At 32.6% G+C, this 26,010-nt stretch overlaps 1 protein-coding gene across 1 annotated transcript in view; it reads left to right on the forward strand.

Annotated features, from left to right (window-relative positions):
- Positions 1 to 19,148, forward strand: part of RpL35A (ribosomal protein L35A) — a 31,890-nt gene extending 12,742 nt beyond the window's left edge. The window contains exons 3-4 of the mRNA XM_085820610.1: positions 4,776 to 4,928; positions 18,926 to 19,148. Coding sequence (XP_085676736.1) covers positions 4,776 to 4,928; positions 18,926 to 19,100 — 328 coding nt within the window. The 3' untranslated portion in view covers positions 19,101 to 19,148. The remainder of the gene's footprint in view (positions 1 to 4,775; positions 4,929 to 18,925) is intronic.
- The last annotated feature ends 6,862 nt before the right edge of the window (positions 19,149 to 26,010 follow it).

Raw genomic sequence — 26,010 nt, forward strand, 5'->3', positions numbered from 1 at the left:
GTGCTGATTTGTATTTACGTACTTCCTTGTTAAAACAGTTAACTGATCAGTTTTACGAATAGGTGCTAGAATTAATAGATTTTCATCACCATGTGTCCATATGATGTTTTTAATTCAGTATTTCTCTTTTTCTCTCTAAAATGTTTACAGTTTTTAACTTATAATTAATTATAAAGGAAGTAATAATTTTTTGTTATTTAGGTGAAAAAAATATTATTTCTAGTTACTTAAAGTGACTATGAAACTACTCATTTAAAGTATCTCATAGTCATGAGGTATTCTTGAGTTGCTTATTTTCACTATTAAATGCTCATCTTTTTTAACCTTAAACCTTTTGATGGGAAAAAAAATAAGCAATGGGTTCATAGTGATATCGTTTATTTTTCGTATCTTTCATTTTTCTCCCCTCTAAATTGTTAAACATATATTTTAGAAGCCATCAATTTAAAAACAAGTGATTTTTTTTTCTAAGAATTTTCGTATTTAGTATAACTGCAAAAATGGCTGCAAGGGAGAGAAATGGTCTTCGTGTTGATAACTGATTTCATGGTTCCTAGATTTCTCTTCTTACCACCACATTATACACCGGGGGGCTGAACAAATTTCCAGATGGTGCAATAGACAGCTAAATAAAAATGAAATTAAAAACAAAGTTTGCAACAACTATGTAATATTTTTTGTCACTCTTCTGTTATTGCGACCGGATTCAGAAATCTATGGATGTATGTGCTCATGTATATACACGTATAAGCACATAAATATGTCAGGGTTGCCACGCTACCTGGAAAACCGGGAGAACCGGGAAAAGTCAGGGAATTCGAAAATTGACCAAAAAATTCAGGGAAAAGTCAGAGAATTTAAGTATTTTTGTCAAAATCTGGAAAAGTCAGGGAAGTTCATATAATGATCCCGCCAAAAAAAGCGATTTTTGCGCCGACGTCGGAAGAGATAACTTTTTTGGCGAATTGCCTATCACGTGAGTGTCTGCTGGCATAGAGCCAATTTTCGCAGCTCCAATTTGATTGCCTTTTAGAAAGGCAAAGCAAGTTTCCCGCAACTTTTGGTTTCCAGTATTCTCGACAATCGCATGTGCAGTGCATGAACTAAAGAAAGTACCTGTTCTCGTATAAAACAAAATGGGTTTAATCTTAGTATACGGTACCATGGAGGTAGGAATCAAAGAATATGTATTGTAAAGAAGGAAAACCTCTCTGCAACAGACGTGGCTCCGTTCCATCATAGAGGGAAACAGCTGTGCATGCGTGATATATCTGCCGCCAAAGCTGGAAACCGGTGTCGAAGTTCGAAGGTCACGTTATCAAGAGTTCATTAAATGAATATCCTTTAAAATTTCTTTAACCACTTGCGCTAAAAAGACGTGCGACGCACGTCGAGATGTTTTTGTCTCAAACTGCGAGCGACGTGAACACCACGTCGATAAGCATTTATCACAAAAATGAAAATAACATGGTGCACACGTCGCCTAACAACGAGATTGTTTATTTCTCGAGTTACAGCTCTGGATTGCACTCGCAGATGCAGAGCGGCGTAAATGAGACACTTTACCACTTGCTATATTGTAGCGCACGGCACAAGAAAATATTTTTTGGCGCAAGTAAATTAATTCATACGTTAGTAATTTTCAGGGGGGGGGAACTACAAAAATCCGTTTTTAAAATTATTGCGAAAAATCCAAGAAGAAACGTCCTATGATAAAACGTTTCTTCTTGGATTTTTCGCAATAATTTAAAAACGGATTTTCGTAGCTTTCTTTTTGTCAAAGAACGTTTCTTCTTAACACGTTTCTCAATTTCTGGTACACATCGCGGAGAGGGAAATTCTGGCCGCCAGGTTCCGTCGCCAAATCCCTTGGCAAATTTTCCCTCCGCATTCTAGCGGCGTAATAGCATTTTACTTGTATGGAAAATTTTCTTCTTTACATAGACCAAAGAATTAGAGATTCTTTGCATAGACGTTTTTTGGTTAAAATAATCTCCATGTATGGATTTGGCGACATGATGATGCGCAGTAAACGGGTCATTTTGGTCTTGGCGACAATTTTCAAAATCGTGCCAAAGCCTAACCGTATACTAGAATTTTACCGCAAAATCTTTTAAAACTTTTCTTTTTAATAAATACCTTGCCATTTTGCAGTAAAATAAAAAATAGTAATCTGTCATCTAGGCTAACCATGTAATATAACTATATTCGCTAAAATATCGTTAATTATTGTAATTCAATTTTTAAATAATTATCTTTATTTTTGTTATTCGTATAATTTAATGATGCTTCTTCCCTCTAAATTTATTAATTATTAGTAAATAATATTTCTAAATTTCAGGAAATTTTCTCTGGCATAATCTTGAAATTAATTCTAGCAGTATGATGACATACCATCACGAAATTTAATGCACATATTTTTTCTTATGTATGCTGCGAACTAAATATAAAATACCTCAATTATTTAAAATAGATTTCTTTGTTTCGTTTAGCTGCAGAATGTTTGCAAAAAAAGCCTTATTTTATTCCAGATTGGGAAGATTCTAATCTCAATCTTCAATGGAGAAAACAACAACTATTATAATTATATTTGTGTTTTCAAGTGTTAAGGTGCTTTTTAAGAACATACCTCACACAAATTAAATTTACCTAAAATCTAACCTAACTATTTAGCATTGCGTTGTGATTTATAAGGACCGGATTAGCCTCGTGTTGAACTGGTGATGATCATGAGTAATAATTAAATAAAACATACATTTGTTATCCAATGCATATATATCTTAAATTTTATTAAGTTTCTTAAGTGGAAAAGTAAACAAAATTATCAAACAAAGTATACCAAGAATAATTAAGAATAAATGTCTTCTGGGATTTATTGAATAATTAAGTGAATTTGCTACACAATACAAGTAATACCATAATTTACCTCTTAGCGTACCCAACGTACATTACGCGGATAGACTGGAATTTTCTTGAAACGCACCTGGAAAACCTGGAAAAGTCAGGGAATTTCATTCTCCTGTTTGAGTGGCAACCCTGATATGTAAATTTCTTCATCTGGTCCCAATAACAAAACAGTGCCATTTTTTAATGAAATACATGAAATATTAAATTGGTGAACGTGAAAAAATTGTTAAGACCGAAAGTCTGTTCATCAAGCAAAAGGACTATGCAGGCAGAATTTTGCTGGAACATTAGTGTTTTTGAGGCATCTTCAGAGAAACGAATGGATATTTCTTGTTCAAGTTCTGAATAGAGACACCAAAACCCTGATGGAAAAGCAGGCACATGAAGAGAAGAATCATACTGCTTGACCTGCTTATGAGAATGAGGAATTAGAAAATGTCAGTTTTCAAATTTCTAGAATGGATCATAAATACCACTTTGTGAATCCAGTACCTGTACACATGTACAGAAACGTGAATGATTGTGGGGAGCCACATGGTGGCAGTATTTAGGAAAAGAGAAAATGTGTGATTCTGTAGTAGCAGAATTTCCTAAATTATGATCTCCATAAGGGTAAATAAATGATATTTTCAAAACATATTATGCATTTTCACTTTTTGAATGTTGCTGTAATGTCTTCTAATTTTCACCAGATTGATTTTAAATATTGCCAAAGCATATGCAGTGGCTACTTTAAAAGGTAAAACTTTTCGATTATATATATGTAATCTAAAATCTAATGTATACACACATGCAGCATACACATTTTATAATTTATGTTTTGCTTGAGTATTGATGTCTTATTAATTTAAAAGTACATAAAATTATTTTTTTTAAATTTGTCATTACGGGGTTGGATCCACAAAAAAAGCTTACAAGTGTAGTAAAAAAATATTAACAATAGACAGAAAATGTAAAAGGGAATTAAGAGGCATATTTGCCTATCATTTTACCACTTAATCACCAAATCTATTTAGGCATTTATCTGAATGCAGGACTAACTTGTTTAACTTCGCTTAGTAGAAATCACGTAACTGCTCATTGAGCCAGTTCTCGGTAGCTGTTTTTTTACCTCAGTCGCAAGAAAACGTCATTCCAGATAAATGTTGCATCAGTTTCGGAAAAAAGGAAATAGTTACTATGCTAAAAATCTGGGCTATATTGAGGAGGGGGATAACTCCAAACTTACTGCTTTAAACTTTTGTAGCAGTTCTTGAGTTCAATGAGTAGTATGGGGCCGGGTATTGTCATACAGGAGGATGAAACCACCACTTAACATGCCCAGGGTGCTTGTGTCATGGCTTCACGTAACCTTGTCTAATTGGCACAATAATAATTGGTAGTAATGGTAGGTGACAGTCCAGATACTTGATCAGGATAATTAATTACAGCTTGCAACTCCAAGCGAGACCACTTTTCTAAACATTTTGCCATTTGAATCACTCTGACTCATCTGCAAACTTGCTGTACATACCCACATGGTTGCTGCTAGAAAGCTAGTGCGATGTGTCAACACTCTGGGGAAAAGTATTTCCTCAACAATAATTACTTTTCAAATCAGAATGCTTGTAACTTTTTTTTGGATTCATCTATGTAAATATGTATCTGCAGGTTTTTATGCAATTTTTTTATTGAAAGAAATTTCAGTGTAGTGTGTATCTCCCTACATGAGTTAAGTCTGATCACATCTCTAGCATAATAATGAGGGTGCATTGTTTGCATTTTCATTTGTTTTAAACATAAGTTTAAATTTAAGAATATGGTACAGCTTGAAATTACGTTTTGCTTTACCCCTTTGTAGCAATCACTTTTTTTTTTTTTTCCTCCAGATTATACTGTAAAGCAGTTTTTGTTGGTTACAAAAGAGGTCTTCGCAATCAGCACGAAAATACATCTCTGTTGAAGATTGAAGGAGTTGTAACAAGACGAGAGACACATTTTTATATGGGGAAAAAATGTGTTTTTGTCTACAGAGCAAAAAAGTAAGTTTTAGATTGCAATTGTTTAATATTTCTGCTTTTCTCAGAGATAATTTTACTGCATTAAATAAAAGTGGGAGGTAAAAAAAAACTTTTTTTTTTTTTTAAATTAACATATTAGGTGTGTGAAAATTCTGTTAATACTTAGCAATACACATTATATGCAATATTTCTATCACCAAGCAAGTAGAAAACGGTAATGTTATGTTTTAGAATTTTGTGGGAAAAGATGTGGCAAAATGCAGATAGTTTGAGCATTTCAAAATTGTTTTAAAACTAGAGGGGAGATATAAAATATTTTTACTCGCTAGCAATATAATTACAAAACAAATTTTGATGCAAGATCCTTTTATTGTATGTAGCATGTCTTCATTTTATACCATATGTGGCTAGCAACAGGAGTTTTGGAATGAGTAGCGACTATGGCATGTTACTTCTCTTCCAAGGTCATGACCAAGGTTACTTCTCTTCCAAGGCATGATCGGTCTTAAAAAAAAAATCACTGGAGTTATTCCTAGAGAACGAAGAAACTGCACAATGGGAAAATGCTCATTTAACCCATTCAGGACCAGCGCCACGTATACGCGATGCAACGATTATATTCCTACCATCCCAGTGTCCCGTATGCGCGACACAATGATTCTGCTCCTACCAGCCCAGCATCATTAAACGCTTAAAACATTAAAATCCAGTAACGTTAAAACGAAATGATTTATTTGATTTTTTTAAAAGCCAGTAGATAGAGATAAGTGGTAACTGTTTTCACTTGGGTTATTAATAGGTCATTGTATATAATGACACAGACATTATATTTTGATATACAGTCAAAAGTCGTTAATTCGGACACCCATAATCCGGAATGATCTATAATCCGGACCTCAAAGCTACAAACTTTCTGCGCATGCGTTGCGTTCACGCATGCGCACAGGCTTTTACGAGTGCACGTAAGACCTTTATGGCTGTGAATATGTTTGTGCGCATGCGCGTGTAGTGTGTAACGGAGGTAAGCTAAAATTATCTAATTCAGTTAATGTTGCAGATTGTGTTCTTTAATCTACGAATTGGATCCAGCTTATTATTTTTTGCAGACTGTTAGAGCAATTTCATAAAAGTAAACTTGAACTTTCGATATATATTTACTAATATGTAATTTGTATCTACAAAGCGAAAGTATGTTTTGAGATCCGAAATCTGTTTATCAATTTCACCCTGTGGATTGGAAGTTGATCTGTCAGCACTATCCTTATCTTCAGGGCAGATGTTCTTATTTTATTTGGCTTATAATTCCTTACTAAGTGTAGTATTTCATCTCCATGTACTCCGTCTTTGATATGATTTAAATCAAGTTCCTCCTCATTATAATTCGCGGATAGTGAAGAAAGTGACCCAGAGGTTATTGAAAACGAAAACATTTCGATTGACAAATTAGTCGGTATTCTCAACACAGCAATTATAGGACTTGAACAGCAGAACTTTGTAACTAAACAAGAAATTATGTCTGTTTAATAGAATTAAAGAGAAAGTATTATCACATGAAACGAAGCAACTTACATTGAAAGAAATGTTTAATAAAGTAAACAAATAAATATTAAGCTTTTTCTTTTTGTAAATTTTGATACCTTTAGATCATAATTGTTCTTTATTTCATAAGTTACGGTTTCATATTTTTAATTTTGTAATTTCTGCATGCCATCTTACCAGATTTAAACTGATGATCTATAATCCGGAAAAATCGATAATCCGGAATCGCCGAAGTCCCGACGAGTCCGGATTAACGACTTTTGACTGTATAATGTATTTACTTTACATGTAATACAATTATATATAATGTATATATTGATGCGATCAGTAATGGATATCCCGCCAATGGGGGTCTTTCCTTGCTCACTTTCCGGTCATCGTGAACATTGTTTTCGATTTAGAAAAACAGGAAGTTTTCTAATATAAACCTGATGTCACACAGGGTTTAAGGATGAAATATTTCTGAGTGTCTTTTGAAGAAGTTTTGGGACATGGTGTTGGGGTTATATTCAGTTTCATTCCGTTAGCCATGGCTAAGAGACCTTACTTAAAAATTTTTAAAAATTTGTCCAAAATCACCGGACACTTGACCTTTCTGTCTAACTGGAAGACAGTTTCCAAAAATGTACGTTGATGGAAAAGGTAATAAAGGTAGGAGAAGATGCATTGTGTGCACTAAAACTAAGGAAAAGTGAAAGCAAACAATGTATTTTGAGTGCAAAATATGCAATGTAGGACTATGTGTCGATCCTTGTTTTGAATAATTTCACACACAGCAGAATTTTTAAATTGGAATTTAATTACCTACATATAATTATTTAGTTTTTTTTTTTAATTTCGTATTTATAACTTTTTTCATGTTTATAGTGTTTATTTCTGTGTGTATAGTTATGATTTTAGTATTTTGCCTGTTTAATTTATTTCTATTAACATGATATTCTTTATATTAAAAAATGTCGCCGGAGGCGATGATTCATTTCAGGCGGTTCGGTCCCGTGACTGCGCTTCGTTCTCCCTGCGCTAGTCCTTAACACTTTGCGGGCCGCTGTCACGCTGGCGTGACTTTTGCTCTCCAACGGTTATCGGCCGCTGTCACGCTGGCGTGACTTTTGCTTGCCAACAGTTATCGGCCATTGTCACGTACGCGTGACTTATTCTCGCCAACGACGATGTTTCACATCGACGTTCGTATAGATAGACATACTATAGCAAAACATTTGATGATCAGGAAACATTGGTTTCAACTGTTTTCCTCTCCCAATTCACCAGACTGTATTATTGAAATCTTTTTCGTGGACGCTTGTTTTGTTAGTTTGAGACTTTTGCTGCCTTCAAATATCGGAAACTTACGTTAAATTTAAAGATATCCTTCAAAATGCTCTTCGATGAGGAAATATAAGCTGATCTGTTATCAGAAGAGGATGATTGCTCTGATAGTGAAAGCGATTCGGACAGTGGGAGCGATATAATTGTGAGACGATTCAAAAATACGGAAAGACCAATAATTAGTGAATCTGAAAGTGATGAAGAGAATTCTGTGGCAAATGATTGATCAGAAGTTGATTTTAAACCTAACTTTCATGCTTGCCTGGAACGGTTTGGGTTACAGGTACCATACACACCAGATATATTATCAACTGTGGAATTGTTCATTGGAGACGATTTATTTAATTTGATTGCCACATAAACAAACTTATATCATAATCAGCAGGATAATGATAACAACAATGAATCAACAAAGAATAAAGCTTGGATTGATACAAATGTTGTAGAAATGAAAAAAAAAAAAAACTTTTGGGGCTTGTTATCCTAATGGGAATAGTAAGAAAACCAGAACAAGACGATTATTGGTCTACTCACCTTGAATTACATACACCTATTTTTGGGAATACTATGCCAAGGAACCTTTTGTATACGAGCCAGTATCCCTTAGAAAGTCCTCCACGAAGGCATACCTCCCCTTAGGCAGATAGCCCTAGTGTGCTTTGCCATAATTAAATACACCACACCACGCCAAGGAACCGATTTCGGCAGTTATGGAAGTATTGGCACTTTAATAATAATGAGCATTGACAAGAAAGGCTTGATAAAATAAAACCAGTTTACTCGTACCTGGTAGAAAAGTTTCAAAAAATTTATAAAACCAAGAAAGAATTATCGCTGAATGAAGGTGTCATTCCATGGAGGGGCAGGCTATCTTTTCGTGCATATAATCCTGCGAAAATTATAAGATATGTAATTTTAGTCCATGTGGTGTGTGAGGCGACATCTGGTTATATATGCAATTTAGAAATATATTGCATGCAAGGAAAATAGCTAATTGCGACAATATTGTCCGTGCTATTGCCATATTTAAATTTATGGCACGATGTATATATGGACAACTATTACAATAGTGTAAAGATTGCAGAAAAGTTACTAAAGCATAAAACAAACATCTGTGGTACAATTAGAGTAAACAGAGAAGTGCCAAATTGTTTAAAATCTGCTACATTGAAAAATAAGTCAATGGAATTTTGTAGAAAAGGGAAAATTATGGTACAAAAATGGAATTCAGCCAAAAAATTGATAATGATGATTTCTACGATACATTCAGCAGACATGGTCGAATGTGTGAGTAAAAGAACCAAAAAGAAGTGCATTAAACCGATTTGCATACAAGAGTATAATAAATTTATGAAAGGTGTTGATCACGCTGATCAATACCTATCATGTTATTCCATACTTTGCAAAACAAAAAAATGGACAGAAAAACGGTTTTATATCTCATAAACTGTGCATTACTCAACACGTTCCAGATATACATAAAACATTTTGAAAATCATACTAGATTCAAACAATTTTTACTAAACCTTACTCTAGCATGGATTAATGGGAATGAAGAGAAGCAACAATCAAGATTGGCTGCTCAATGTGATAAAAGATCGCCGAGGTTTGATCCACCAGGCAGACTTACTACGGACATGAAAAAACATAGAATAACACGTATTAGTGGTAATGGGAGAATTAAAAACTCGCGAAGGTCCTGTAAAGTCTGCACTGCTGCCAAGAAAAGTTCCACTGCATACATGTGTTCTTCCTGCAATGTTTCTCTGCATGTTGGAAAATGTTTTCAAAATTATCATACTAAAAAGAACTATGGATCATCGGAGTTAATTTTTTATAATAAAACGTTTTAGTACTAATTAAAAAATATAATTGGAATAAAATGAAATGAAAATAGTGTAACAGTTATTTTAGTGCTTTCTTTAATAATAATTATATACCAACTACTTATGTTTCGAAAAATATCACCGTAGAACCTGCGTGAGCCGGCTGCAACGTAACGGCGCTTTGATAAGTGCTCGGCCCGCAAAGTGTTAAGGGGTTAAGTCAGCGGTGCCCAACCTTGTGCTTGCCAGCCCGATTAGATACTATGAACAAAAAATATTTTAAAAATAACCATATTTCTTAATTGTTAAAATATGGTAAGCATTCATAGTCATAAGAGATATCTTCCAAGACGTTATAAAATAATTGATTGCTGACTGATGAACTTGATAGCGAACATGGAATCTTATTGCTTCTTTCCGATGTTAGATGGCTCAGCAGAGGAAAAGTCCTTCAACGATTTGTAGAACTTCTTTTGCCAATAAAGCAGTTTTTGGAATCCGGAAACAAAAGTTATAAAGAATTGGACGATAATAATTGGTTATCCGATCTGTATTTTCTCACGAATATAACAGCTAAACTGAACGAAGATCTCCAGGGAAAAGAAAAAAATCCTTTTTCACTTGTCTGGGACAATAACTGCTTTTTAGATAAAGCTAAATTTATGGATAAATCAGAAGAAAAAATTTCACCCATTTTCAGAATTTATCAAGCCTTGTTTGCACTGAAAAATAATTTTGAACTCCACTTCTCTGATTTCCATAAAGTTTAACCCAATATTATTATTCATCTCAAACCCATTTGCCAAAATTAATATTTCAGATGTATCACATAAGATTGGAAATATATTTAACAAAAATGTTGATGTTTTGAAAATGTGCTCACTATAGGCCAAAATGTGCTTTGCGAGAGGCCAAAGGTTGAGCACCACTGGGTTAAGTGATAGTTTATAGCTTATAGTATGTGATAGTGTTCAGTCTAGGAAAACCTTTTGATCTAGTATAGCAATAATATATCGAAGTGTGTTAATATTTATGCTGTTTTCTCAAAAGAAAGGGCTGATCACGTCACTTTGAAATAAATTACCGTAGATCATTGGTGACGAACATTTTTGGGACTGCATGCCCAAAGTAGAATGGCTGTGTGCCATTCCGTTTAAGATATTGGAATTATTCATAAGTTAGCTCAAAATGCTTAGATTTTAAAATTGAAATACATTTAACAATAAAAGTATTAAAACTCGCTGGCAGTATGTAATAAATTTGAATTCATTTTAGCAAGCATTAGCTGCTTCAACTTAGGTGTATTCTTTGCCATGTAACAAGTAATATGATTGGCCCAAACAATTGTGATGTCATATTGGCCGAAACAATTGTAATGTCATAAATTGTCAATTAATATGTATAATTTGTATGGCGATATACGAAAATCTTATATCTAGGCTTAGGCCCTGTCAGAGGCATTATGCGATAAGTAAGTGAAACATTTAAGAACGGACTAATACACTTATTTAAATTACATAGTTTCATTTTACTGTGATTGTTGATTAAGGAAATAATATTTTATTCAGGTGCCATAGGTTTGCCATCATTGCCGTTGATTAACTTTCACTTTCCAGTTCAACTCAATAATGCAGTGATTCTTTGCCCCATATCGGAGTGACAATTCATTGTACCTGATACATAAAATTCAGATTAATCACATAAAATTCAGATTAATCACTAAAGATAACAGAATTAAGGAAATTATATTTGTTTTCAACTTGGTTCAGCATATCCATAGCAAAGTCTTATTGCACTCATGATCATTTGGAAGTATGCTTTGCATCGCCAAACTATTGTTGATGCCAGTGCTGCCAAAAATAATTGCGCAACGCAAGAAAGAAGTAAAATAGTAAATAACTATCTAAAAGATCATTGTTTTAATTTAGATGAAAGGTTAATTTCATATAATACTTTTTTATTATTATAACTTATATAAAAAAAAGGTTAAACATAACTGAATGGAAGTATAAGAGTAAATAACTATTTCAGATAGTTATTATAATTTATATAAAAAAAGGCTAAACATAACTGAATGGATTCCTGCATCGCTATTTCGCTACCGAGTTATCACTAAAGCTTAATTTTATCTTTTTGGTTGTTCAAACATAATTTTCTGAATGATGTCTTTTCTGTGAAAAAATTCTATTGCAGACTTTTTGTCACGGGCAATTCCGAAATTGTTAAATCCATAGGATGTCAAAAAATGATTTAAGAATTAAACTAGTATTTCAATGGCGTCTTAAGAAATATAGAAACTTGAAATCAGCGTGTACGCTAGATTTGGCGTGTTGTTAAATGGGCACGATTTCTAGATGTGGTGCTTTTGTGCATACATTTTTGCTGCAATTTTTTACGGTCCTCAAAATGGAATAGTACTTTATGTTATTTTTCCACCTTAGATTTCTTCAACTTAACTTATTTTTGTTATTACTTTAATGCTTCGAATTTTTGCGAAATCGTCCGCTTTTGGAAGTATCTGAAGTCGGTCCTGATAACGGAACAGTACCGAATTCCATGTGCATAAAACTTTTAATTTCTTGTGCAACGTAGCGTGAACAATAAATTTTAGAATAAACAATTCTTAAACAGATTTCCAGAGTTGCCTCCCGATTTCTGACCATACTTCCACCGACCTGATTTTTAACGTTTCTTCCGATTTTTTTTTTTATTCTTAAAAGTTTTGATTTTTGGCATCTGGAAGCACTTCTATTTCTCTAGATGTATATATGAAAGAAGTCGTTTCAATGCTGTAATTTTCACTGAATTTTGGGAAGTCATGAATGTGAATTAGAGCATAGGTCACGGAGTATAATGAAGGAGGTGAAACTGCCTAGTAGAAAAACGGGTCCTAAAATGTCGCGTTCACTAGATGGCACTGCTGTTCTATCTTAGCAGTTCCAAATGTAAACATTTATTGAGTAGCCAGGCGGCTAAGCTTACTAGCAGATGAAAAAATGCTTGTTTTTAATGTGATGGATTGCGTTATTATCAATGTTATAATATTTTGCTCATGAATGATTATGTTTTATTCCTTAAATTATAAAATTAATTTACAGCTTTCATGCTGTAAGGCTTGTAGTACTTTTTATGAATGATTAATTTGAAGATATTTTTCAGTCCCTCCCCCTTAGAAAAATAATCATATTACTAGTAATAATACTTGCTGTATATATGTTAAATTTAATTAGAATAAGTTCTTCACGTCTCTCATTTTGTAAAATGCTTAGATACACAGCTTGTGGTGAAATTTTAATGAAGTTTATAGAATTTTTTGCTTCAGTCAGTAAATTTTCTTTACTATCATAATGAGTTATTCTTTTTTATGAAACAGATGTCAGTTTTGATTTTGATATTTTTATCGTTTTCTGTTAAAAATGTTCATATCTTTGTTATTTGAGAAGTATGTTTCAAATTGATTTCACAAGATTTTAAAATAGAATTCAGATTTGAATTCAGTTAAGTATTCTGAACATTTGGTTATGCTGAACTGTATATTATTCATAATTAAATATAAGGATTAAAAATATTGAAACTAATTCAATCTATCTTTAATTTTGTCCTGTTTGAATTAACTTCTAACCAATAAATGCAGTATTTTAACTAAAAATATAATGCAGATCTTTTTTTTTATTTTAAAAGCACATGTGCTCTTTTCCTCCAATTAACTAAACTCCAACTAACTAAAAATATAATACAGATCTTTTTTTATTTTAAAAGCACATGTGCTCTTTTCCTCCAGGAGGAAAATTCTATCCCATTCAATAGCCTAAAAGATGAATTTCTTATGTTTAGAAAAATTTTAACACAGTTATAATGAGATGATATTTTCTCGCTGTTAAATTCCAAATTAGTATTGGTACATGTAGCTTTTTAGAAAAAATGTTGTGCATGTGTTATCTTTTACTGGAAAGATCCCCTATTTTTTATTTTCATTTATTGAACTGATTATTTACTAATAGAGTCTAATTACATTTGTTGCAAAACTACCAGTTTAATATCATAATACCTAATGTGTGCTTGCTGCGGTATTTAAAAAATATCATTACCTATGTAAAACTAAAGTCTGTTTTCTCTTGCAGTAATTATTTACTTTTTTATTCTCAATTTAATCTCTCTTTTTCAACGATTAAAGACTCACAGTGAAAGAAACAAGTTCAATTACGAGGGCAGTCCGATAAGTACTTAGCCTACAAAAGAAAAAGAAAAATTTTGGAAAAGTGGACGATTTATTTCTCAACATAGTCTCCTTTCAACTCGATACACTTGACCCAGCGATGCTCCAACTTCTTTAACCCGTCTGAAAAATACGTTTTCTGGAGGTCTGCAAAGTAGGTCTCCGTGGTGGCGATAACCTCCTCATTCGACTCAAATTTCTGCCTGGCGAGTGACTTTTTCAAGTTTAAAAACAAAAAGAAGTCACAGGGGGCCAAATTTGGAGAATACGGTGGATGGGGCAGTTGTTCGTAGCGTAATGTGACCAATTAGGCCGTGGCAACGGCTGAGGTGTGAGCCGGTGCGTTGTCGTGGTGGAAGAGCACTTTTTTCTTCACCAAATGGGGCCGTTTTTTTCTGCAATTTGAGGTCGAATTGGCCCAATAGTTAGGCATAATAGAGCCCTGTGACCGTTTTGCCCTTCTCCAGGTAGTCGATGTAGATCACACCTTGTGAATCCCCAAAAACGGTGGCCATCACCTTTCCGACCGATGGGACAGTTTTCGCCTTCTTCGGAGCACATTCGTCGGGTAAAGTCCACTGTTTCGACTGTTCCTTGGTCTCTGGTGTGTACCAGTGATAAGGAATTACCAATTACCAGTGAATCCATGTTTTGTCAACGGTCATAAAACGACGCAGAAACTCCTTAAACAGTGTCAAACACTGCTCTGAATTGCTCTCACAGATGTGCTTGTTGTCCGAAGTGAGCAAACGCGGCACCCATCGAGTCAACAGCTTTCTCATGCCCAATATTTCATGCAGGATAAGACCCACACGGTCTTTTGAGATGCCTACAGTCTCAGCTATCTCTCGAACCTTCAATCGGCGGTCTGCCAATACGAGATTGTGGATTTTTGTCACGTTATCCTCTGTGGTAGCCATTTTTGGGGCACCTGGGCGTTGCTCATCAAAAACTGACATGCGACCATGTTGAAACTCGTTTAACCAATTTTTGACGGTTGCCATTGAAGGAGAAGAGTCACTGTACATAGCATCCAAGTGCTCTTTGATTTCGCTGCGCGATTTCCCTTCCAAAAACAAGAATTGAATCACCGACCGATGTTGCTCTTTTTCCATTTTTCTAAAATCCGTGGACACGCCTGCTTCTACACGTGATCAAAACAAAACTACAAATCCAGTATGGCTAAAATTTTGACAGTAGCTGTTTACAAGGATGTACTACACAATAATAAATTTCTCTTACGATAGTGGCGCCATCAGGCGGTAAGGCGAAGTACTTATCGCACTGCCCCCATAAATAATAAAAATTTAGACGAATGTAATAATTCCAAGGACATAAATTTAATGTGACCTTATCAAATATTCACATCTTTTTGAGGGGAGGAGAAGAATTAATTATTTGCATAATAAAAATTCCGATATCATAGTGCCAGTCTCATAATAAATATATTATATAAAATAAGACAGTCACTATGGAGCTAACAGTCTGAAATACAAATTACATTTTAAATTGGAAGATTTATCTGTTAGGTTTCACCAAAACCATGCCATCTACACAAAAACAAAATTTCTAACATTAGAACATAGAACCACTTATTTAAATATTCCATAATTCAATACAAAAAATATATTTATATAAACTCAGTCTTCTTATAAGTAACTTTTTTTTGCAAAATACATATAAGTGCATGATATAAATATGGTACGTAAAATTTTCTATGATACCGTATTGCAAGTACACAGTACAGAATTGTAAATGAAGTATTTCTATGATAAAGCAAAATGCAATTTTTGTACAGCCCCAGTTACATTTAATTAGATAAATCACATACAGGATGAAGAAACAATACAAACCATTATAATCACATCATACCAGGAAATGTTGAAATCAAACACTTATGCACTTGTATATGTTAGGCACAATGTTGTTGAATCTCGAAATGATATTTAAGGGTTATCAAGCCTTAAACTAATGATTATGCTTACACAATCGAGAAATCAACTAAAGACACATAGCAATAAATTTCAAACAATATTAATTAAACATATTGCATAACATGTAATAATGTTCTATGATAGTACAAAAAATGAGTGAAAGAAAAAGAAATAAGTGTATTGTCTATTTCTAAGATCATATTGATGTATAACTTGAGAAGTGGGAGATGGATGTTGAACCTAGTGAGAGAATATTTTAGGAGCCATACATAAGGCAATTGATGGCTGAGAAAAATCATTGTCAAGTGCACAAATAACAGAATTTACTTTAGAAGAAATAACACAAAAAGTTTTTTCGAAAACCTGTGCTGGAATGTAACCTTAGATTTCAGATACACTATATCATTAACATTGAATGATCTTAATATGGCATTTTTCATTTGACAAGTGATATCAAATCGGTATTTTCGCTATTACTGTCTATGCAAAATACTACGAAAAGATGGAAAGCTAGTTATTGCAGCGCCCTCTATAATTAATGCCACAATAAGTGGACCATTTTCAGAAAAGTAGTAATACCAGTTTCCCCTCCTTCTTTATACTCCGTGGTATAGGTCCTAGCCCCTTCCTAAATCCATACTGCTTATTACAAAGAAATCCAAGATAAGCTTGGATGCTTTTGTAGATAAGTTTCTCAAGAATCTTCCCAAGACAGGAGACTAATATGGATGGTTTATTAGGAGGTATTTTTAAGATTTTGGAATGAGAAAGATAGCAGCATATTTCCATATGTCAGGAAAGTAAGAGTTTGTTAAACAGGCCTTTTAAATGCACACGAGCTTGCCAATGACATCATGAGGAAGATGCTTTATGAGTTATTTGAAATCTGGTCATTACCTAGAGTCTCCTTATTCTTGAAGCACTTTATAACTTCCTTAACTTCTCTAGGTGTAATAAGCTTGACTATGTACATGGTCAAATGAAAGTTCACTGATTACTTCGATGTCAATAGGCAGATTAAAATTTGCTAGGGGGGAAAAAAAAAAAAAAAAAAAAACACCTGGTTGTTTATTAGGAGTATTGGGGTGGTCATCAGGGACGAACATAAAAATAGGTTGATTGTCCACGTGACCATTAACAAAGGTTTGTACGGTCCTTAAAAGTCCTTAAATTTTTTGGAATTGAATTTTGGTCCTTAATTTTGGCCAAAATCAGCAGAAGGTCCTTAATTTTAATCATGTGAAATTTCTGACTGTTATTACGACTTCCATTTTTAGTGTGAATTAGCATTTTGGAGGAATATGTTTTGGCGATTCAATGACATATATGGTTGGTTAGCTTTTGAGTGTGTTCGTGGGTTATAATTTGTTTCTAATATAAATTTAGGATCCTATGCCGTTTGACATGAGATCTACATGCTGTTTCCTAAACCTCTTAGAGTGAGCAAGTATGTGACAACATAAAGCTGTTAGTAAAACATAAATAATATGTCACTTATCTTCTTTCAAATATGTCCAACTATTATAAGTGTAAAATGTTTAATGCTACTTGATAAATTGCATAAAGTTTATTTTATTCTCAAGCTTATTAACAATTATGTTAATTCATGTTTAGTAATAATGCATACTACTTAGGGATCTATTTTATTTTTAGGATATCACAAAAATGAAATTGGGCATAGATAATATTTTTAATTGAATTTATCATGTCCCATTTACTCATAGGTCCTTAAATTTTTCATTAATGGTCCTTAAAAGTATTTAATTTCCGTGTGCAGAAATGTGTACGAACCCTGTTAACATTATTGTGGTGACAATTGTGGATGTTGGATCATTGAGATAGTGAGGCAATTCGTCCTGTGTAAGGTTATTATCAAGAGGCTTATATAGCATACACGAAACATTACTTTCAGATGTTTATTTAAATTTAATTTATCATTAAAAAAATATATTTTTATCATTTAAAAAGTCTTCTTGTCTTAGAGAATAATCTCCTAATTTCTTAAAAAAACTGATTTTCTAGTGTCTTAGGTTGGCAAGTATGGTTTTCTAATGAGTTTGTGTAATTTATTTTAGAAAGGATTATCTGAAATTAGTTTTCACATTTAAAAATAGTTGCATATTTAATGTTATTCTGAATCATCATCTCATTCTTAAGGAATTCTAAACAAATATCTTTCCCTATTGTTTGTGTTGTAGAAACGGTATTTACCTTTCCAAGCAGAAATCTGATTTAAAATCAAATACGTACGTTAAGATTTTCAATACATTCTAATTATTTGTACCCCATTTGAAAAATTATGAACAAATATTCATGAGGCAAAGGAGTGTATTGCTGAAATATGGTGACCCTCGATGTTGGCAAAAAGTATTTATGTGGCAACCCAGCTACACATATTGGGACATATTACTGTTTGGTTCAGTATCCAATGTGAAAGTTGTACAGAGCCAAATTTGTACATTTCTGTAATTTTATTTTAATAAAAACAGATCATGTACATAATACATGAAAAGAACAGTGCAAGAAAAAAGTTTTCTGGAAAAGGTAAGTTATATTAGGCCCATATCACACGGCGTTTGTTTTACACGAACAACTGTTTCGGACAATTTTTCTGCGTGGTTTACTATCGAAATAAAGACGCGCGACTTTTTCCTTCCTTTCCAAAAAAATTGCAGGTTGTTCATTTTCAACCAATCAGCTATCAGCTTCGAATGCTATCAGCTTGTTTGTAATGGGGAACCAGTTTCCCCTGCGTTAACCCCAAAGCGATCTGTGTTGATTGGCTGTTGTGACAAAGCAGAAAAATTGTTCCAAACAGTTGTTCTTCTGAAACAAACCGACGTATGATAGCAGCCTTAAGGATGTTTCTTGCTTTTTAAATTTTATTGATTGACTATTCTTGTATGTAATTCTTAGCATGCTGCCTTCTGAAAATGGTTATTGCTTTCTGTGCATTACCTTAGTGAAAACGAGTTTGTGAATGCTGTCCAAAATTGCCAATGGGTTTGAAATTTTTGGGTTCAAAAAAATTTTTTTTTTAACTTTCAAGTAATAGTGTATACAATTAAAATTATTTTTGGTCAGTTCAACTTAAGTATATTTTTATATTTGTTCAGTATGTCTTTTTTAATTAATGACTTCAGGGTTTTTATTATCAATTGCACTTTCTTTTTTTAGCAAAACTAAAGTCCCTGGAAAAAAGGACAAATACACGAAACTTCGTGCTATTTGGGGTAAAGTAACTCGTCCACATGGTAACAGTGGTGTAGTAAGAGCAAAGTTCAGGAGTAACCTTCCAGCAAAAGCTATGGGAAGAAGAATAAGAGTTATGTTATATCCATCTCGAATTTAATTGAAATTTTCGTATCTAAATAAAGACTGTGCAAATTTTCTGTTGGAATAGTTTGAATGCTCATTTTAATGTGCAGTGTGAAATTCGTTCGCATTGTCATAAATTCTCTCCATTGTCATTACAGTAAACAGGTTGTCATTAAATAGAAAAGTGGTAACTTTTTATTTTTAGATTACAATATTTTTCCACATAATTTTTTTTTGTGTATTCTATCATATATATAGTTTAAAAAGAAAATCTGTTATACTGGAAAATAGTGTATTTTCATTATTCACTATTAGCAAATTTTTTAAATGCAGTTATTATTTGAAAGGTAAGATTTTAAAAATTCTTTGCCACATATATTAGAAATTAATATTTGCAATATGCTGTTTCGTCATTGCTTTAAAAAAATAAAGACTAGGTTTTGAAAGTCTTTGATTAAAAAAAATGTTTTCTAACTTGAATATATTTAGATTGACTGCTTTCACATATACTCTGTTTTGAACTTCTTTTGTGATGCAGGAGTGTGTTACCATCTTGCTGGCCAGGGCCACCTCATCTTATGAAGCCAAAGTTTTTCTTTGTACCAGTGGGGAGAGGAAAATTATTCTATATGAAACAGCAATAGAATTAATAATAGTAATAGTAAGTTCATAGACGCATTAAGGGGGGGGATGCTAAAAAAGTCAAAAGCTACTCGCATAGTAGTGAAATATGTAGTTTTATACCATATATCAAACACATCCTTTCTGAAACACTCAAGTTTGCTTTTGAAAATTTAAATGCTATTTTAAAACCGAATTGTTGCTTTCTTAGTAATTTTTTCCCAAATTCTTAGTTTCATCTCAGTTTGAGAGATATAACCTAAAATGGCCAGCATGTCACATTTTAAATCGGTAATTTTTAAAGCAATCTTTTCTCCTGTTAAGATTCTACTGATGTGTGCATTAAACTGGAAGTACAGAATGCAGCCGTAAAGAAAGGATCTTTCATTAGATATGTTACTTAAAAAGTTCTATTAAAATGAAATGCTTAGAAACATACTTATAAAATGGTAAATGAATAGCTTTATTTCTAACTTAATTGGAAATATCCCTTTAAATTTCTACTTTCAATTTAATTGTATGCCTCCTTCAAGGATATATATTGCACCAGGGTTTATACGGTCCTTAAAAGTCCTTAGTTTTTTTAAATCAATTTTCGGTCTTTAATTTCGACCAAATTTGGCAGGAGGCCCTTAATTTTGATCGTCTGACATTTCTATTTTTATGACTGCCATTTTGCATGTGAATTAGCCTTTTGGACAAATATTTTTGGAGATTCATTGATAAATATTGTTATCTATTGAATGGATGAATATGTTCTTAGATTATAATTCGTTCCTATTTCTAATATAAACGGTGGGGTACTTAAGTTTCTGAGCAACAAGTGAAACAAGCATTTAGAAATAATTTCATTTTTTCTAATGAAGAGCTCTTAAAAATTTTTTCGCTTTTGGGAATATGAATTCTTTAATTAAATGATTCCAAATTTGGCGACTTATCAACATTTTGGCAATTTTGAGATAGGTTTCTATAGAAAATTTTTAATTTGAAAATTAGGAATTTGTAAACTATACTTTTTAAAAACATAACATTCTCAATTTCATTAAAATAATGCAAATATATTGAAATTGTATTCAAGAAATGACATTAAAGTAAAACATTTTTATTTTTCGATATATCATATAGTGACATTATTTTTGATTTTGGCGACTTATAGAATATTTTGAATCTGAAAATTAATAAAGCTTGCTTAAATTGTGCTTTAGCACAATTTGAAAAAATTCTTAGCAAAAGCAAAATAGCTGTGTAATTAATTAAAAATATCTTCACTTTAATTTTTTCATGGAGTAAGAGTTTTCCCACATAATTATCTCAATATGAGTGTTCTCTATAAAATTAATTTTACACTTCCTCTTACAATTTAATTTTTCCTCTGATTTTTTTTTTCCAACATGTTTCTAGTTTTTGCTGTTATGGGTTAATTTTTTTTTTTTTTTAAGATTTTAGACATCGCAACTTCAAAAGTTTAAAAGGATTTGAAGGCAAGATTTATAGATCCACAATTCTAGAGGATTCCAGAAAAATGTAATAAGGTGAAAAATGTTTACATGGTATTAACACATAATAGATGTATTTTATAGAAAGTTTGTGATGAATTTCTTACTTTTTGGAGAATTTTTGGACAAGCAATGAGTACATAATATTTGAATGTTTTACTTCTGATACTAAAAGCCTTTTTCTTAGCATATTTATCTCCCTTTTAATTTCTCTACTTTTCACTTGTGTAGTGCTTGTGTAGCATAAAAAATATCTAAAATGCTTCTAATCTTATCACATGGACAGGCATTTATAGAAAATTTTTCTATTAATAAAGGAATTGAAAGCTGACAATTAAAAGATCCATCTTGTATGTCTCAATGCATGTTCAATAGCATAGGGTTGGGCAAGGGGGACATCTGCCCCTGGGCATAGGGCATTAGCCCATTAGCATCCATGGGGTGCCAAATTGATATTACAAAATTTTAGAATGAAATGTTTTTCATTCTTGTCATACTGAAGGGAGTGCAAAATCTTCAGTTGTCCCCAAGTGCTGAAAACTAGATACGACACTGTGCATCATATACAGAGCTAACACTACATATTTTCCCATCTGATGCAGTCTCTCTGCATCCTAAATTCTAAAATTTTGCCATTTCTAAATTTTGTTGCTCAGTGTGTCACTAAATTCTAAAAATTCTGCTACACCTCTGTAACTGGCCCTTATTATATGTTATTTCATATTTATTCTGAATGTTTATATTAGTAAAGAAATCAAATAAGCACTTATGCATTAAATGCATTTAATTTTTTACCATAACAGAAATCTTTAATTAAATCCAAAAATTCTAAAATGAAGCGAAAATGTATTGAAGAAAAACTTAAAGGTGACCAGCTAGTTACAAATAATTCAATTAGCTAGTTAGATACCCTTAGTCATTATAGATTTACATAGCCACTATTAAATTAAAGAGAAAGAAAATTATTCTTCAAAGGATATGTTCAGTTATTATTATGTAAATTAAGCACTTGTGTACAATTTCAATGTTTGTTATAATTTACTGTTTCCTCACCAGAATGAAAATCACTTAGTTTTTAAACTCAGGTTTTTGGGTTGTAAGTCAGAATTTGTGTTTGGCTTCCGCTTGCATGCTGCATTAGTTTTTACCAGCTCTAGTAATTTGTAATTATTTATCTTTCCATCATATTCATTTTTGTGTTTGTTACGCGATAACTGCGTTGCGGCGAGTTACGAGTTTGTTATGATGTGTTTGCGAGTCAGCTTAGTTTAAAATTAAATTATGTAGTCTTCTTTGACTACTAGTCTACATTTTTAGTTTGACTGTTCCTGTTTTTAATTGGATCACCATAAGTTGTAGTTGATTTTGCTAGCATAAGAACATGCGTTTCTGATCTATGGTCTTTTTAAATAAGAGGTTTATTTAAACTTTTATCTTACTTTGTAGTTACTTTCAGACATAGTGATAATTTACTGCACATCTGTCAGGGGTTTTTGGATTATTTAGCTTTTATCAGATGAAGGACGTACCTCATAGGTACATAGTCGAGAGATTGACAAGGAGATAAAACACGCAGAAACTAGTGGAAATATTGTTTTGCATATTAAAACAAATTTCTAATTGTTAGAAAAGATGCTTAAAGAGAAGGAAATTGATATAAATTACCCAGAATATCTGGAAAGTCTTCATATTAAAAAGATTCACAAATATTTTAAGTCTTGTTGCTACAAAATGTAAATGTTTTGTAGCTTTTAATGTATAGTTATCTTAACATCATATAAGAATCAATGCTGTAAATTACATGTATTTTAAACTATGGCAAATAGAATTCGATTTTAATAGTGCTTTTTAACAAATATTTAAAAAAATGAATTTAATAGTGGCCATGTAAATCTATAATAACTAAGGGTATCTAACTAGCTAATTGAATTATTTGTAACTAGCTGGTCACCTTTAAAAGTTATTTCTGCATATTAAAAAGAGTTATTGCGTTTCATTAATCTTTACTGTGGTCATAAGATGCAGCACAAAAATTTAAAGTTAACGTCTTTGCATCTAGTGGAGACTTAATACAAAACAGCTTATCACCTCTGGTACTGTAGTACCTTATTGAAACCTTAAAATATATTAACTGGGTTACAACCTGAGGAACTCTACATGAAATTACAACACTAACTGCATCAGACAGGCAGAGCACAACTAAGTTTCAAAAGTTTGCAACCTTGCCTGTATCAGGCTTTCTGGTTTATTCTGCTCAGCAGCCCTGTCTAAGCAAGCAGCAGCAGTGGCAACAGCCAGTCTTCTGTAACAAATCATACTGATTATATTATTTTAATTCGCGTTTTAACCTATGCTGTTTGACATGAATGTTTACTAAACCTCTAAACTGAGCGACTATGTGACAAAACGAGACATAAAAGAAAATATCAACGTAAAGCTAACTGTTAATAAAACGTAAATAAAATGTCACTAATCTTCTTTCAAATATGTCCAGCTATTATAAGGGTAAAATATTTAATGCTACCTGATAAACTTTATAAAGTTGATGTAATTATCAAACTTGTTTTATAATTAATTATGTTTTAATAATGATGCATTCTATTTGTGGATCTATTTCATTCATAGAATGTTATTACAAAAGGGAAGTTCAGGCATCGCTAATATCTTTAATTGAATTTATTCCGGAATTTCCGGATTATAGATCATCAATTTAAATCTGGTACGATGGCATGCAGAAATTATACAATTAAAAGTATGAAACCGTAATTTATGAAATAAAGAGCAATTATGATCTAAATGGTATCAAAATTTACAAAAAAAAAAGCTTAATATTTATTTGTTTACTTTATTAAACATTTCTTTCAATGTAATTTGTTTAAGTTTTTTTTTTTGTATATACTTTCTCTTTAATTCTATAAACAGACATAATTTCTTGTTCAGTTACAAAGTCCTGTAATTGCTGTGTCGAGAACACCAACTTGTCAAATCGAAATTTTTTCGTTTTCAATAACCTCTGTCACTTTCTTCCGAAGTGGAAGCTTCACTTCGGAAGCGCGCATTAAACGCGCATGCGTAAAGCATACAAATAAAAAAAGGGTACTTTTCCGTTTTGTCGGCGTAGGCGATTAAACTTGCCAATAATGGTACAACTGGTGCCAAATGGAATATCCTCGCTGGTAACCTTTACACCTCATTTTCAAAACAAGTCGCCGCTATTTCTTATCAGATTGAGTGTTCTCCTTCAATACTGGCATACAATTACATAGAATTTTTACCATATAGTTCAATTTTATGCCCTAAGGCCATTCGCGATAATTAAGTCAATTAGTTTGCAATCACACTGCTCACCCGAAGGCAAAAATATAGGAAAGGCAACGTCAAGAGTTAAATTCATCAATTCTAATAAGAATAGCATATCGAAGTAAAGCACTGCGGTTTTACATAATTTCTGGGTAAGCTATTCGTACGAATTGAAATAATTCTTGCATTTAAACTTTTATTCCATTTTAAGATTTAAGTTAAAATTAATGTAAATAATTACTGAGAGAATTAGATTTTTTTAGCGTAGTTTACATGGGACTTGGGGTCACGTGATACGAACCGGCGACTGAGGATGTTGAACCATGAAAGCATAAATTCTTAATGTCGTTTTATAAATTTATTGTTTTTTTACGAAATTTTAAACGCTATTAAAATGTTTATGCCTTCAAAATAAATAATTCTTAGAACTAACGTAACATTTTTTATGTGCATACTGTATGTTGTCGCCAATAAAGTCTGCTCGGCGAGATTTGCGCCGGAGAAACTGAAAAATACCAAAAAAAGTTTGTGGCTTTGAGGTCCGGATTATAGATTATTACGGACTTTGTACTGTGCAAATATGATATCACCAAATATATAAAATCAAGATAACAGCTTAAAAAAGATCACATACATACGGTAATGGTTGTTTTAAATAGATAGATGGCTGATATGCTTGCGAAAAAGGGGGCTATGGTTCTCCAAAAGCCAAAAACGATTGCAAGCCTCCATTCTATTAAGCTTCTGACATCGCTAACATATCAAAAGAGTTTGAGATTTAGCCACTCTGGCTTGTGAGGGCAAGCCTTAGAGTGTTCACATCAAACCCAGCTTTTGTTTCTGACCACCCGCGAACGGTTGCGGTTGCATCTTTTAGACTATTGACGGGATATAATTATCTACAGAATCATTTATTTCGTATTGGACTAGCTGATTCGCCGTTGTGTGTTTTATGTAATAATGGACGGCCAATGTTCGCTTACGCATCAAAATAAACTATTACGCTACCTACTCAAAATATAAAATATTAATTTATTAACTCAAGTAAAATATTACTTATGTAAATAACATGGCATTCTTTTATAAGCCTAACTACATAAACATATTTCTAATTCTATGAATAGTTTTGTTGCTACTTCTAAGAAACTAAACTAACAACAGTGGCCAAAAAGTAAAAGTAATAAGTATTGTAAAATTGTAAGTATAATTTAAGTAAAAAATTAAAGGAAAGTAAGTACAAAATACAAACTACATTTTTTTTGAAATCCAACAGCCAATGACGGCGGAACATTTGGACGAGTGTGAAGCACTGACAGATTTTTCTGGTAGATTTCAGCGCTATTGGCAAGCAAGGAGTTTAATGGCTTAACGGCCAATTTAACTGGCATTTGACAAATAAATGATTGTTTTAAATCAAATTTCGTTTGTATACTTTTCTTATTAAACTAAAGTGACCACATTTTTATCAAGACAAAGCGAGACAAATGGAATGAAATGAGAATTGCAATTTACGTAGTTATGAAAGCA

This window comes from Stegodyphus dumicola, chromosome 7 (assembly GCF_044657685.1).
Source record: "Stegodyphus dumicola isolate Sdum_Otavi_A_Nest chromosome 7, ASM4465768v1".
In the NCBI taxonomy this organism is placed as follows: Eukaryota; Metazoa; Arthropoda; class Arachnida; order Araneae; family Eresidae; genus Stegodyphus; species Stegodyphus dumicola.